The sequence below is a fragment of the Vulpes lagopus genome, chromosome 23 (assembly GCF_018345385.1).
Source record: "Vulpes lagopus strain Blue_001 chromosome 23, ASM1834538v1, whole genome shotgun sequence".
Lineage (NCBI taxonomy): Eukaryota > Metazoa > Chordata > Mammalia > Carnivora > Canidae > Vulpes > Vulpes lagopus.
Window position 1 is genome coordinate 63,614,309 of NC_054846.1, and position 12,747 is coordinate 63,627,055.

General features: G+C 48.3%; 1 protein-coding gene across 1 annotated transcript; it reads right to left on the minus strand.

Annotated features, from left to right (window-relative positions):
- Positions 1-5,517: 5,517 nt before the first annotated feature.
- On the minus strand, positions 5,518-11,552 carry LOC121481065 (L-amino-acid oxidase-like). Its single transcript, XM_041738022.1, has 7 exons — positions 11,546-11,552; positions 9,638-9,852; positions 9,079-9,191; positions 7,754-7,955; positions 7,231-7,299; positions 6,881-7,017; positions 5,518-6,328 (listed from the first exon to the last, which is right to left on the minus strand). The coding sequence occupies exons 1-7, from the start codon at positions 11,550-11,552 to the stop codon at positions 5,518-5,520; spliced, it is 1,554 nt and encodes a 517-aa protein (XP_041593956.1).
- Between the last annotated feature and the right edge of the window lie 1,195 nt (positions 11,553-12,747).

Below are 12,747 nucleotides of genomic sequence, written 5' to 3' on the forward strand. Positions count from 1 at the left end.
TAAGCAGGGGCAGGGGCAAAGGCAAAGGGACAGGGAGAAGCAGGCTGGTTGCTGAGCAGGGAACTCAATGGGGGCTTGATCCTAGGACCTTGGGATCACGACCTGAGCTGAAGGCAGACACTTAACTGACTGAGCCTCCAGGTGCCCCTGTTTTCCTATTTTAAATATTGGGGCTGGGCTCCATGTTCTTTAGCGACACTTTCAGTCAATAAACCCTTCCTGTTTTCTTCTTGGGGTGGAGCGTGGCATGCTGGTGGTGGTGGGCTATTAGGCTATTATTAGTGCTATTGAACAGAGCACTTCTGTTCAATTACCCTCCTCTTCTGGGTAGCTCAGGATGCCAAGTTTGGTCTAGAAGTCCTAGTCTGGTGCCACCACCTATTAGGCAGTCAGCTTTCCATCACCCTGGCTAAGCCTGAAGAACTTTAGTTCCAGTTACTTGCTAGGTACAGAACAGCCTTGGGGGCAATGGCTGACTCTCACTTTTCCATTTCCATGCCCATGGGGCACTAAGATGGGACCATTTCTGAGGAAAGTAATTTCCCAATCTTCCCAGGTACACAGAAGAATGTGCTTCCTAAAGTCAATTTGCACCTCCTTGCAAAGTATCACCAGAGAGCTTGTTTCTTTCTTCTCTAGCCTTGGAAAGATGGGCAGGCTCCAGACCCCTTGTATTGAATGGAAACCATTCAGACAGCCAGAGGCTCAAGAAAGAAGCGGCATTCTGATTCTTTTGGATTAAATGGTTTTAAAGATAATGTTAGGGGCACCTGGGTGGCTCAGTGGTTGAACGTCTGCCTTTTGCTCAGGTCGTGATCCTGGGGTCCTGGGATTGAGTCCTGCCTCAGGCTCCCTGCAGGGAACTTGCTTCTCCCTCTGCCTGTGTCTCTGCCTTTCTCTGTGTGTCTCTCACGAATATATGAATAAAATCTTTAAAAAAAGACAATACTTAGGTCTGGCTCTGGTTTGTACTGGCTCACTTTTTATTACATGGAATCTGGGAGATCTTTTGATTTAATTTACATGTTAGACTAAAACTTTAAATTTGTGTGGGCATGCGGGACACCATATAGAAATGTCTGTTTATGCAACTTAGAACAAAATAACTTTTCTTTTTTAAAAATTGCTTTTTTGAGATATAATCCACATACCATACATTTTACCCATTTAGAGTATGTAATTCAATGGTGTTTAGTACAGTCATCTGTTCAACCTCACCATAGTCAGTTTTCATTTTCATTACCTCAAGAATTCCTGTACCTTTTAACTATCAACTCATTCCTCCCCTTCCCCCAACCAAGCAACCACTGACTTGCTTTTCATTTCATAAATTTCCCTCTTCTGGATATTACATATACATGGAATTATAATATGTGGCCTTTTGTTACTGGCTTCTTACACTTAGCATAATGTTTTAGTGATTCATCCACGTTCAAATATGTCAGTATTTCATTCTTTAAAAAGATTTTATTTTTTTATTCATGAGACAGAGAGGGGAGAGAGAGAGAGAGAGAGAGAGAGAGAGAGAGAGGAGAGAGGGAGGAGAGAGAGAGAGGCAGAGACACAGGCAGAGGGAGAAGCAGGCTCCATGCAAGGATCCCGATGTGGGACTCAATCCTGGATCCTGGGATCACACTCTGGGTCAAAGGCAGATGCTCAACTACTGAGCCACCCAGGCATCTCTTTCATTCTTTTTGTATGGAGGGATAATATTTCATTGTATAACTGCTGCACATTTATCCATTTGTCAGTTGACGGATATTTGGGAGGTTTCTACCTTTTGGCTATTAAAACAATGTATTTTAATTTTTAATTTTTTTAGAAAGAGAAAGAAAGCATAAGTTGGGGGGAGGGACAGAAGAGAGAGAGAGAGAGAGAGAGAGAACACCCTAAGCAGGCTCCACGCTGGATTTGGAGCCTGACATGGGGCTTGATTTCATGACCCTGAGATCATGACATGAGCTGAAATCAAAAGTCAGATGCCCAACCAACTGAGCCACTCAGGCACCCCTACCTTTTGGCTATTATGAATAATGCTGCTATATACAGTCAAGTACAAGTTTTTATGTGCATGTATATTTTCATTTCTTACCTAGGAATAGAATTTCAAGTTATATGGAAAATATGTTTGGTCATTTGAGAAATTTCCAGAAAATCAACTTTTCTAGTTCTTAATTCCTTCATTTGTAAAATGGAGATAATGTTGGTGTCTACTTGATAGAGGTTTTTTTGGTGGGGATTCAGTTACAAAATGAATATATGGTTCTAGCTGAGAACGTGCAAATGGAAACTAATGAAGGCTATTCTTATTATCATCTGGTCTGGACTCTTCCACTTGCTTGCTGGGTCAGTCTCAGTCTTTGGGCCTGAATTCCTTGTCTGTCAAGCAGGAAGACTAATATCAGTGATGAATACAGAATGGCTTGGGAAAGGAAGATGTAGAGGGGCTGAGGTTTGCTTCTGGCAGGGTCCACTTCCCTCTTCCTTCTCCACCCCTCCTGCTTCACCCTTTTTCCTGGGGCTGATGAGTGGGTTCTTGGCATTCAAAGGGCCCAGCTCCAAGTTCCAGCCTTGCTTCTTCATCAGGAGCTCTGGCATCTGATTCCTGATGTCCTTACAGATTCTAAGAAGATGCCTGGGGGCAGGAAGAGAGGACGTCATGCCCAGGGACTCCAAGTGAGGGTTTGTTCAAGATGTTCCATGCTCCCAAGTGAGCTTCAGCCTGGAATGATCAGAAGTTAGCCCTCCAAATGGATTATGTGAATGGTGCTTTTGGGGAGGTATGGGGCATGCTTTTGCCTCTTAATAGTTACTGGAGTCATTCTCAACTGCTGTTTCTGATAAAGCTTATGTTAAACATACAGTTATATGTGCTTGTACTTCTATGAGTGTTCCCAGATTTTGATGTATCAGATAAAAAAAGACTGCTTACTGAAATTTATAGCAGAGATCTGTAGAGAGGCTGCTCGTTTTACGAGATGTAACACCATTCTCCCCCCCGTTTTTTTTCTTTTTAAGATTTTATTTATTTATTCATGAGACACACACACACGTGCGTGCACACACACACACACACACACACACAGAGAGAGAGAGAGAGAGAGAGAGAGGCAGAGACACAGGCAGAGGGAGAAGCAGGCTCCATGCAGGGAGCCTGATGTGGGACTCCATCCCGGGTCTCCAGGATCATGCCCTGAGCCCAAGGCTCAACCCCTGAGCCACCCAGACATTCCACCAAAATACTCTTCTTAAGAGATGTTCCTTTCTCCCTTTCTCCCCTTTCACTGGTGGCTGGGGCTGCCAGTCACAAGATCTACTTCCTATTCTAAGGGGTGGGCCCCTGATCCAGCAGGAGGACAGGTAGTGTGGGAAAAAATATATATAAATGCATTTTTAGAGAAGAGCCCTTTCTTTCCCCTTGGATGACAACCTATGAAGATATAACCTTGGAGTTGTTTCTGTGTTCCTTGCCAGCAGAAAGAAGGAAGTTGTATTAGTTTCCTAGGGCTGCCATACCGAATGACTAGTAGTACTCACAGAAGCTCAAAATCAAGGTATCACGGGGGTTGATTTCTTCTGGGGATTCTGGGGAAGAATCTGTTCCAGGCCTCTCCCTCTCTCCTGGCTTTTGGAAGTGCCTGGCAATCGTTTGCATTCCTTAGCTTGTAGATACATTGCTGCCACCTGCCTCCATCCTCATCTGGCTGTCCTTCTTCTGTGTATGTCTCTGTCCAAATTTCCCTCAGGATACTAGTTATTGGATTAGGGTCCACTTTACGGTGCTATGACCTCATTTAATTAAATCTGCAAAGACCCTATTTCCAAAAAAGGTCACATTTACAAGTTTTTTTGCGGGGGATGGATGTGAATTTCGGGGGACATTATTTAACTCAGTACAGAAGCTAAGTTAGCTTAATGACATTATTGTCATTATTGCCATTTTTGTCAATCCCTAAACCTAATCAGCCTGGATGAAGTGAGCTTCATCCTGGATTTTGCAGATACATGAGCTAAAACATTTCCTTACCTTTAAGCTAGTCTGGATTTGTTTTCCCCAACACTTATAACTGAAAAAGTCCTGACTACTATAGAGGTGAATGAAAAACCAGAATAAAGCAAGCTGGGATTATTGCAATAGACCAACCAAAATGCAATAAGAAAATGTGAATTTTTTCTTTATTCCTTTCCTTCTGTGCAATATGCCAGTCTCAAGACATAACACTTCCTGCATCATGCTGGTTTTCAGAGTCTTCCAGGGTCACCCTGGTAAGAATATTCTCCAGGCAAAGGGTTTTTCACTTCATTTGCTTCTTCCTTTTGTGTGACTGGGCCCAAATACCCAAGAATTTGGGATAAAAAAAATGAACCCTACTTGGGAACTGATCATCGGATGTTTGGGAACACACGCAGAGGTGGAGGTTTGATTTAATTGAATAATGCTGCTCATTCTTTATATATGGCACTCAGCACATTGTCTGACACATGGTAGATGAAAAATGAGTATTTATTGAGAGGGCGAGAGAAATAACATATATGTAGTGTTTATGGGGGAAAATGTACCAAGGCATACACAATATGATCCCAGCCTATGGGGGCTCTCAGTGTAGATGGGCAGATTATATAAAAGTAATTACATAATAATATAAGAAGAGCCACAGCCCAAATATTTGGGACTCGAGGGAGGAAGGGTGGAGGTTCAAAAGAGAAAGAAGGATCCCTGGGGGCTTGGGTGGGGCTATTCAGAGAAGGGGAATTAGTTGGGTATGGAAGGACAGGGCTCTTTTGTTAAGGAAGAGCAGAGTGGAAGTATGGAGAATGAGCTTGGTGTTCTTCCAGGGGGATGGACAGAGGTATAGGCTGGATAGGCAGAGGTGGAGAGGAGGGGGTCTGGTTGGTGATGGGGGGTGGTAAGAGTGAAGAGCAAATCTATAGGTCAGGAAGTGTCTCTAGGAAGCCAAGATCCTGCTCTTGCAAACTCAAAAAGAACAGAGAAAAACCCTTATCTCTCCCATCCATCTAGATTCCATGTTGGGCCAGGATGTGAGGCCCCCAGCTCAGAAAATGATGGGGTTTGTTTGCCCGTGGGTTTGTGTGTGGCCAATCTGTGGTTTAACATCACTGTGGTTTAGGGTTTGTCTGTTCTTGTAGAAGCTTCTAGCTGTGTATGACCGAAATTAGGTCACTGTTGGAGCCTTCGTCCTTTGCTTGTTACTGTTGTCAGGAGGCAATCCAAGCTAAGGGCTGATTCTAATGATCACCAGCATTGATTTACTCCTTACCCTGCATCTCTGCTGACTCTGTTGCTTCCCTCCTCAAGGCCTGGCAGGGAGAGCAGCAGGAAAGGGAGCGATTCTTTATGGACTTTCTGACCAATTCTTTGGCATTTTTGGATTCTTACTTGTGGGCCAGGGGGGGACTAATGATGACCTCTCTCCTGGGTCTCTGCCTCCAACTCCCACCCCCCCGTACTTTTCCTGACAGATTCCCTCAGGGATTTCTCTCTGGGTTAGAAATGGCCTAGGAGTAAGTGAAGGTTGTCTGCTTTCCCGTGGCCTCCTCATCCACAGCAGCCTGGATATTCCTGGCTGCCTGCAGGCCGGACTTGATGGCGGTGTCTATCCAGCCGTGGGGCATGGAGGTATGCTCTCCTGCAAAGTGGATGCGGCCCTCGGGCTTGAAGAGCTCCTGTGAGTAGTCGGTAAACTGGTAGGGTGTGAACTCAGCAAAGGCGCCCATGGTGAAGGGATCCAGAGACCAGCGCTTGATCACAGAGGAGGGGCACATGCGCTGCAGCTTGTCCTTGGGTATCTGGTGCAGGGCTGCCACGTCCTCCAGGACTACATCTTCCATCTGCTCGTGCGTCATGGATGTGAAGAAGTGGGAGTCATCGTCCACAGTGTAGGCCAACAGGATGCCCTTGCCTTGGGGGAAGCTGTGGCTAGGGTAGTAGATGTGGCGCGAGGGCCGGTCGGTGATGGAGAACCCACCCCGGATGCCATCCTGCTCCCAGAAGAGCTCCTTACAGACGAGAGCCACTTTGGTGGCACTGGTGTAATGCACTAAGCGGAGTGCTTCCATTTTGTCTGGGGAGAGCAGTGGCTTAAAGTTGATGAGATGTGTGGCCTTGGCTGAGGCCGTGATGATGACAAAGTCTGCGGTAAGGGTGTACAGCCTGGAGCTGTGTTTGCCCACCCGGTAGGAAACCTGAACCGTGGGCCCATCCCTCACTACCGTCTCCACCTTGGAGCCCAGGCGGATGGTGTCAGGCTTCAGGCTGCTGCTGAGGGTTTTGGGGAGCTGGTCAAAGCCACCAGTGATCTCGGAAAAGCTGCAGGGGTGAGAGGGAGAGAGAGAGTGAGCGTGGGCGCACTAGGCCCCTTTGCTAAGTCTCTGGCAGCCTTCCTGGTCTGAAAAGTGAGGCAACTAGCTTCCTGCAGCCTGTGCTGGATGCTTCATATACGTCTCCTTAACTAGTCTCTGTAAGAGAAGGATAATTGTTTAATTTTATACTTTGGAAAATTGATACCTGGTGGAGAAGGACTGTGTGGGGATGACACATACATATGGATTCAACTACCATGCCGTCCTGTGTCCCAGAAGGAGTCCCACAGACCTGGGTTTGGATACTGGCTCCAGCTTTTACCTTTAGGGTAAATTTACCCTTGGGTAAATTATAGAACTCCTCTGAGCCTTACATCCTCACCTGTAAAATGGCTCTGACTAATAGTACCGATCTTCCAGGTGACTCAACGTGACAATTGTTGAAAAATGCTATCATTGTGCCTGGTACATAGTGATTACTCAGTGATCATAATTCCATTTCTCTGCTCTGAGAGTTGGAGGAAGGGCAGTTTCCAGCCCTGGTCCCAGTTGACCTTACTTGTCACTATTGGAGAAGGTGAAGCTACTCCTCAGGGATTCCAGGAAGGACTTATAGTATCCAGAATCCTCATTCATCAGAGTCCCGATCATCTTTACTGCTCCTTCGCTCAGCGCTCCTTCTTTCAGCAAGTAAGCCTGCAAGGAGGTGGAAGCTCCTGATGGAGGGCCCAGCACACTGGAAGGGACTTCAGCAGGGGCCTAGGGCAGGCAAGGGGCGGGACTGGATTCCAGGGAAGTTAAGGCTTTGGCAGTGGGAAGAGGGGGTCCAGGTCAGCAGTGGGCAACCCCAGGGAGCAGGCGAGCACAGAACCCCTCTGCTTCTATCTTGGGACTTCTGTGCCTCCATACCTTGGTTGAGTAAGAATCGTAAAAGGATATCAGGCGGCTGCAGTTGAAATTTTTCAGATTTTGTTTGACCTGCAAAAGGAGAGAGAGGGGAAAGCAGCTTAGATTAAAGCCATAGAACCAGTGGCAGGACTCCTGCATTCTCTGGATGTCCCTTTGACGAGGGAGGGAACAAGAGGGGGTGGATGGAAAGACCAGGGGAAGGGTGCTTCCAAGAGCTCCTAAATGCTCCTCTTTCCTCCCAAATCTCTTCTTTATTTAAGACCTTTGGAGGCTAAAATTTAAGGGGAAGACATTCCCTGCAATCCAGGAAGACTGGCTCATTACCGAGATTGGGTTATCTGGTGATTCCCTTTCTGTCCACTGTCACCATCAAGCAATGGGCCATTGAACCACTAGGTACTGGACCAATCACAAGATTGCTGGATAGGAACTAGGTCACCAGCGTCTATCCACTAACTTTCCAGGGGGCCTTGGGCCAAAACTTGTACTTTCCCAACCCTGGGAGGGGTGAGGCAGGAGGCACCTTGGCGATGGACTGGTAGAAGAGATTTGTGGGGCCTTTGCCCTTCTCCACTGGGTCCACGGAATAGCCCAGGACCTCTGGATTGTCTTTGACCTCCCTGGTGCGATAGCGTTGTCCATTGATGAGGTACCAGGTGTTGTCATCATACTGTATGAACTTGTTCAGCTTCAGGCCAAGCTTCTTGACGTAGGTATGAACCAGCCTAGAACAAATACAGGTGTAACATGGCACCCATCCCAGTGACACCTCGTGCCCACTGGCCTCACTTATAGAAGCCATTTCCGGGGAAACTAGTTTCTTCATGTGCCCAGGGAGCTCAGACTGTTTCTTCAACTCTGAACCTGCTTCCTTATGCTGTAGTATTCTTTTCATTCTTTTTTTGGCCCAAGGGAGATCGTGAGGACAGAGTCTACCCATTATCCAATGAAGGCCCTTTAAGAAATCCCTGAGTACAGGGACACTTGGGGGGCTAAGCAGTTGAGTGTCTGGCTTCAGCCCAGGGCATGATTCTGGGATCCGGAATTGAGTCCCATATGGGGCTCCATGCGCCTACTTCTCCCACTGCCTCTGTCTCTGCCTCTCTCTCTCTCTGTTTCTCATGAATAAATAAATAAAATGTTTAAGAAAAAAAAAAAAAAGAAAAAGAAATCCCCAAGTACAGAACTTGGGTAGAGACCAAGGCCTTTGGTTTCAGGCTTTGAAATCCCAAATTCTATTTCTTTTTTAATTTTAATATTTTATTTATTTATGCCTGAGAGACACAAAGAGATAATATCATCTCATATACACACAAGTTGAGTATATGTTTTGGGGCCAGTTGCTTCCTTGATTTTGAAGAGGAACTGTATCATTTCCTCCTAGGAGAACCTTGTATGAGTCACTTAATATATCTGAGCCCAGTTTCTTGATTTGTAAGTGAGAAAAATAAGAGGATCTGGTTAAATAATGCAGGTGTGGCATTTGGCATGGCACTTGGCACATAGAGGTGCTCAATGAATGGCAGCTGATATAATTACTAATTAGTATTAGTTTGTAGCCTAATGGCATATAATTGACATATAAGAAACTGTCCATATTTGAAGTACACAATTTGATGACTTAATGGTAACTCTTATTTATTTATTTGGGACCTACCACGTCCTGTGTGACCCTAGGTTCTGAGTCTTGGTCTTCCTTGTCAAATGGGAGACCAGTATTGGTCCTGACTTGCAGGATTGAATCACATGAGACAGTGGATATCAGAAGCTCTGGCATTATGGCAGCAGGCCTCCCCCCCCCCCAATTCCTCTTGCTTGTCCTTTACCCACCCCTTCCCTGGGACTTACCTGTGGGACTTTGGGATTCGCATGGGTCCAAGTTCATGGTACCAGCCTTCCTTCTCATTCCTGAATGTGACAACTCGACCCCCGACGTGGTTGCTGGCTTCCAGGATGGTTACCTGGGGTCCAGAGAACCTGCTGTTGTTCCTAGTGTCATGCTTTCCCTTCTCCTACCCTGGACACCCATCTCCACCCGGCCACAGGCTCTAGTCTGGAATTCCCAGCAGTGGATTCCTTGAATGTGCCAGATAACCAAATGGAGGCGAGGGTCCTAAAGGATGTAAGTGGGGCAGGATGCTCCATGGTGGTGGGGAACCAAGTGCCTCTTGGCCTTTTCTTGTGAGCGTAACTCTTCTCCACTTTTGCTTCCGTGAGAACACACGTGCAGTTGGGGTCAAGTCTCAGGGGAGCCTAGAGTTTTGAGGAGCCATAACTAAGGGCTAAGAGCCCCAGCCAGGTATGATCAGTGATCTAAGAGTGGGGTGTATCGTCTCTCTCTTTTTTTTTCCACCCAAGGAAGGAAACAAGAGGCAAAAGATTGAATCCCCTCCCAAGATCTGCTCACCTGGTGGCCAGCATCCTGGAGGGCCTTAGCCGCCGCCAGACCTGACATGCCAGCTCCCACCACTATCACACGCTTGGTCAGCGGGGAGGTGTGGAGTCCCTCCTGTGCTGTGACAAGGATGGACTCATATTCGGGGTCCTGGAAGCACTTGGCCAGGTCCTCAAAGTAGCCAAGGCAGCTGGGAGTAGCCAAGAAGAGCCCCAGGATCAGGATTCCTGTGGTGGGGAAGGGAATCAGAGGCTGATTCTGGGGCCCAGGCTCTGTATCCTGCCCTACCTAGGAAGACCTTGGCTGTGTGAATGGGCAAGAGAGGTGAGATCAGAAAATATCTGTCAAATGTGTGGTTGTAAACATGTGTGTGATTGTGTCTGTGTGGTGGTGATTGTGTTGTGTGGGATATGGATGTATGTATGAACCATTCTGGTGTCAGTTGTGTGATGGTGAATGTGAATGCATGGGTGCCTGTTGGGGGCATGTGATTGGAAACTCATGAGCATGGACAGGGCCATCTCTGTGAATATGCGGCTTCTGATGCTGGGTGTGTGTGTGAGCTTGACTGTGATGTAAGTTGCAGTGATTGTGAGTTTGTGATTGTTGTCTTGTGAGACTGTGCATCATCTGTGATTTAATGGGAGGGAGTGTGTCTGTGGTGTGGTGTGGGCACCTGAGCAAATGTGCAGATGAATCTGTATGGGAAAGCAAGACGAATGTGTGTGTATGTGTGTGTGTGTGTGTGTGTGTGTGTGTGTGTGTGGCCTGGGTTTGGGTCTGAAGAGTGAGCATGACATGCATGCATTTGCTTGGGTTTGAGAGGAAATGTGGTTGCTGGTGTTCTTGTGTGTGATTCTGTGAGTGTGTTTGAGCGTGAGGCTGGGTGGCAGAGCCAAAGGATGTGTGTGTTCTTTGAGGATATGAGAGGATCGGTGTTGTGTGCCCCTGTGTGTGAAAGCCAGAGTGTGTGAGGCATGCTTCTCTTCGGGGGGGGGACCTGTGACCGGTTTCCCAGCGACATCACCAGTGCCCCATGGGACCTTGGCGGGCCCACTACTCTTCTCCAGCCTCACAGTATTTTTTCAAATCCCTCCAGCTTTCCTAATGTGCAGCCAAGACGGGAAACCGGAGTTAATATGTAACACGCAATAGGTCCCGAGTGACGTGGTTCCCATGTTCACAATTAACTGCTCTGATGCACAGAGAAATTCCCCTGGGAGTCTGCAACGGGAGGCTGGGGGGTTTCTTTGGTGTCCCCTGCCCTGAAGGGAAACAGTCAGGAGCTGTGATGTGCTCTGCCCCCGTTGCACTAGTCCTAGGATTTTGGGGTGGGTGAGAAACCCCTTAGTCTGGTCTTTGTCCATGCTGGACACCCGAGGGGCACAGAGAGGAAAGGGCCCCACGGGGGCCACCTCTGAAAAGGGGCAGGAGACCCAGCCAGTGACTAGTGCAGGCCCTTCCCAATGCCAGCAGAGTCTTCTGCAGGAGTGACTCCTCAGAAAAGAAGAGGGGTGACCACGCACCATGGCACAAAGCCCCAGCCCCCACCCCCTCTCCCTACTTTCCAGGCTTACCTCAACCTCCCCAGTCCATTCTCACCCTGTCAACTCTTCCATTTCCCTGAGCTACCACCATTCCTATCTCAGGCCGCATGTCCTTCCCCTTGAATGGGCCCAACCCCCAGACTCATTATCCAGACCAGTACCCATTCTCTGGATTCACTTTTGACACCTGGACCTGTGTGTAGCCCCTGCTCTAACCCTATCCCGTCTCAGTCCCTATGTCTTTCCTTTCTCATGGCCCTCTGCCCAGACTCCCCCTCCGACCCATCAACCCCCTCCCTCTGTCTAACTCAGTTTCAGTGTCCAACACCTCCTCCCTCAGGTGTGTCTGCCTTATAGGAGGCACCCCACTTACCCTTCATCTTGGCCATGACCCTGCAGCTCATGCTGAGTCCAGGGAGCTCTCCCTCTCCTTATGAGGATCCAGCTCCACCCCAGCAGTCACTGGGCGCGTCCCACCAGCCTGCCTCCAGGGCTGGGCCAAGCAGAGAAGCCCTGCCCTCATGGTGACAAGACCATGGTGACTCAGCACCATTCCTGGCCTCATCTTCCTCTTGTCCCGTCTCCCCTCCCTTCCAAGGGAAAGCCCCTTCTCCCAGCTCAGATCCCAGCCCCTGGGTACCAGTGGGGAGGAGGGATTGTGGAAGCCAGGTGAGCCATCCCAAACCTGCTGGAACCATCTTCTAGGAAATGGGTGAAGACTGGGGCTATGTGCCTGGGCTGGTTTGGAAGCCCAGTGTCCAGGCTCCTGGCCGAGGTCAAAGCCCCCAGTACTCTCACCAGAGAATGTCCAGTTCTACTGTTGTCCCACCGTGAACCTTTCTGTTCCATGGTGAGTCTGCCCAAGGTGGGGATTCTGACCAGGACTTCCCGTGGAGGACTGTGCCCTTCCTGCCCTTCTCAGGGGGCTCCCCCAGCAGGCTGAGCAGACATCTCTGGCCTGGCCCATTTGCAGTGGGAAGTGGTTTTTTTCCCCTCTTCCTCTGTGTCTTCTAGGGCTTCCTTAGACACAGGCTTCTCTGGCACTGAAGTTCCTTCTCCTGGGGAATCAGGCCAGCTGGCTGTGGCACCAAGACCAGCTCTTTGTTCTTTCTGTGTACAGTGCAGGTGGAGACAGCCCGGCTGGTGAGAGAGGTAGACGGAAAGCACACACCAATCTAGCAGCATGGGGCTGGGGAGAAGGGCAGGTAGGAGCACTTGGTATCGGGGGCACAGGACTCAGATCCTGGGAACCAGGGGTGGCACAGGGGAAAGGGCACCAGCAGTGGAGTCCAACAGAACTGGGTTCAAATCTTGCTCCATTGTGTCAATGCTGTATGTCTTAGGACATAAGGCTTATACCTCTCTGAGCCTGGATTTCTTTATCTGTAAAATGGGGCTATAACACTTATTTCAGAGGGGTGCTTCAGGATTAAATGAGATGATGTGTGTGAAGAGCCTGGCATAGCTCCTTGTACTCTGTCAGCATCTAAACTGGCTTCCTTTTTCTCTCGTGGAGATAGGGTCTGATTTGATAGCAAATCACAAAGCAACTGTACTATCTTTCAAATGGAGGTA

Excerpts from the sequence above, each read along its gene's own strand:
- LOC121481065 (XM_041738022.1), bottom strand. Across the intron at positions 7,018-7,230 it reads ACGATTCTTACTCAACCAAG|GCTTACTTGCTGAAAGAAGG; the intron begins GTATGGAGGCAC and ends ACCTCCTTGCAG. Across the intron at positions 6,329-6,880 it reads ACCTTCTCCAATAGTGACAA|CTTTTCCGAGATCACTGGTG; the intron begins GTAAGGTCAACT and ends TCACCCCTGCAG.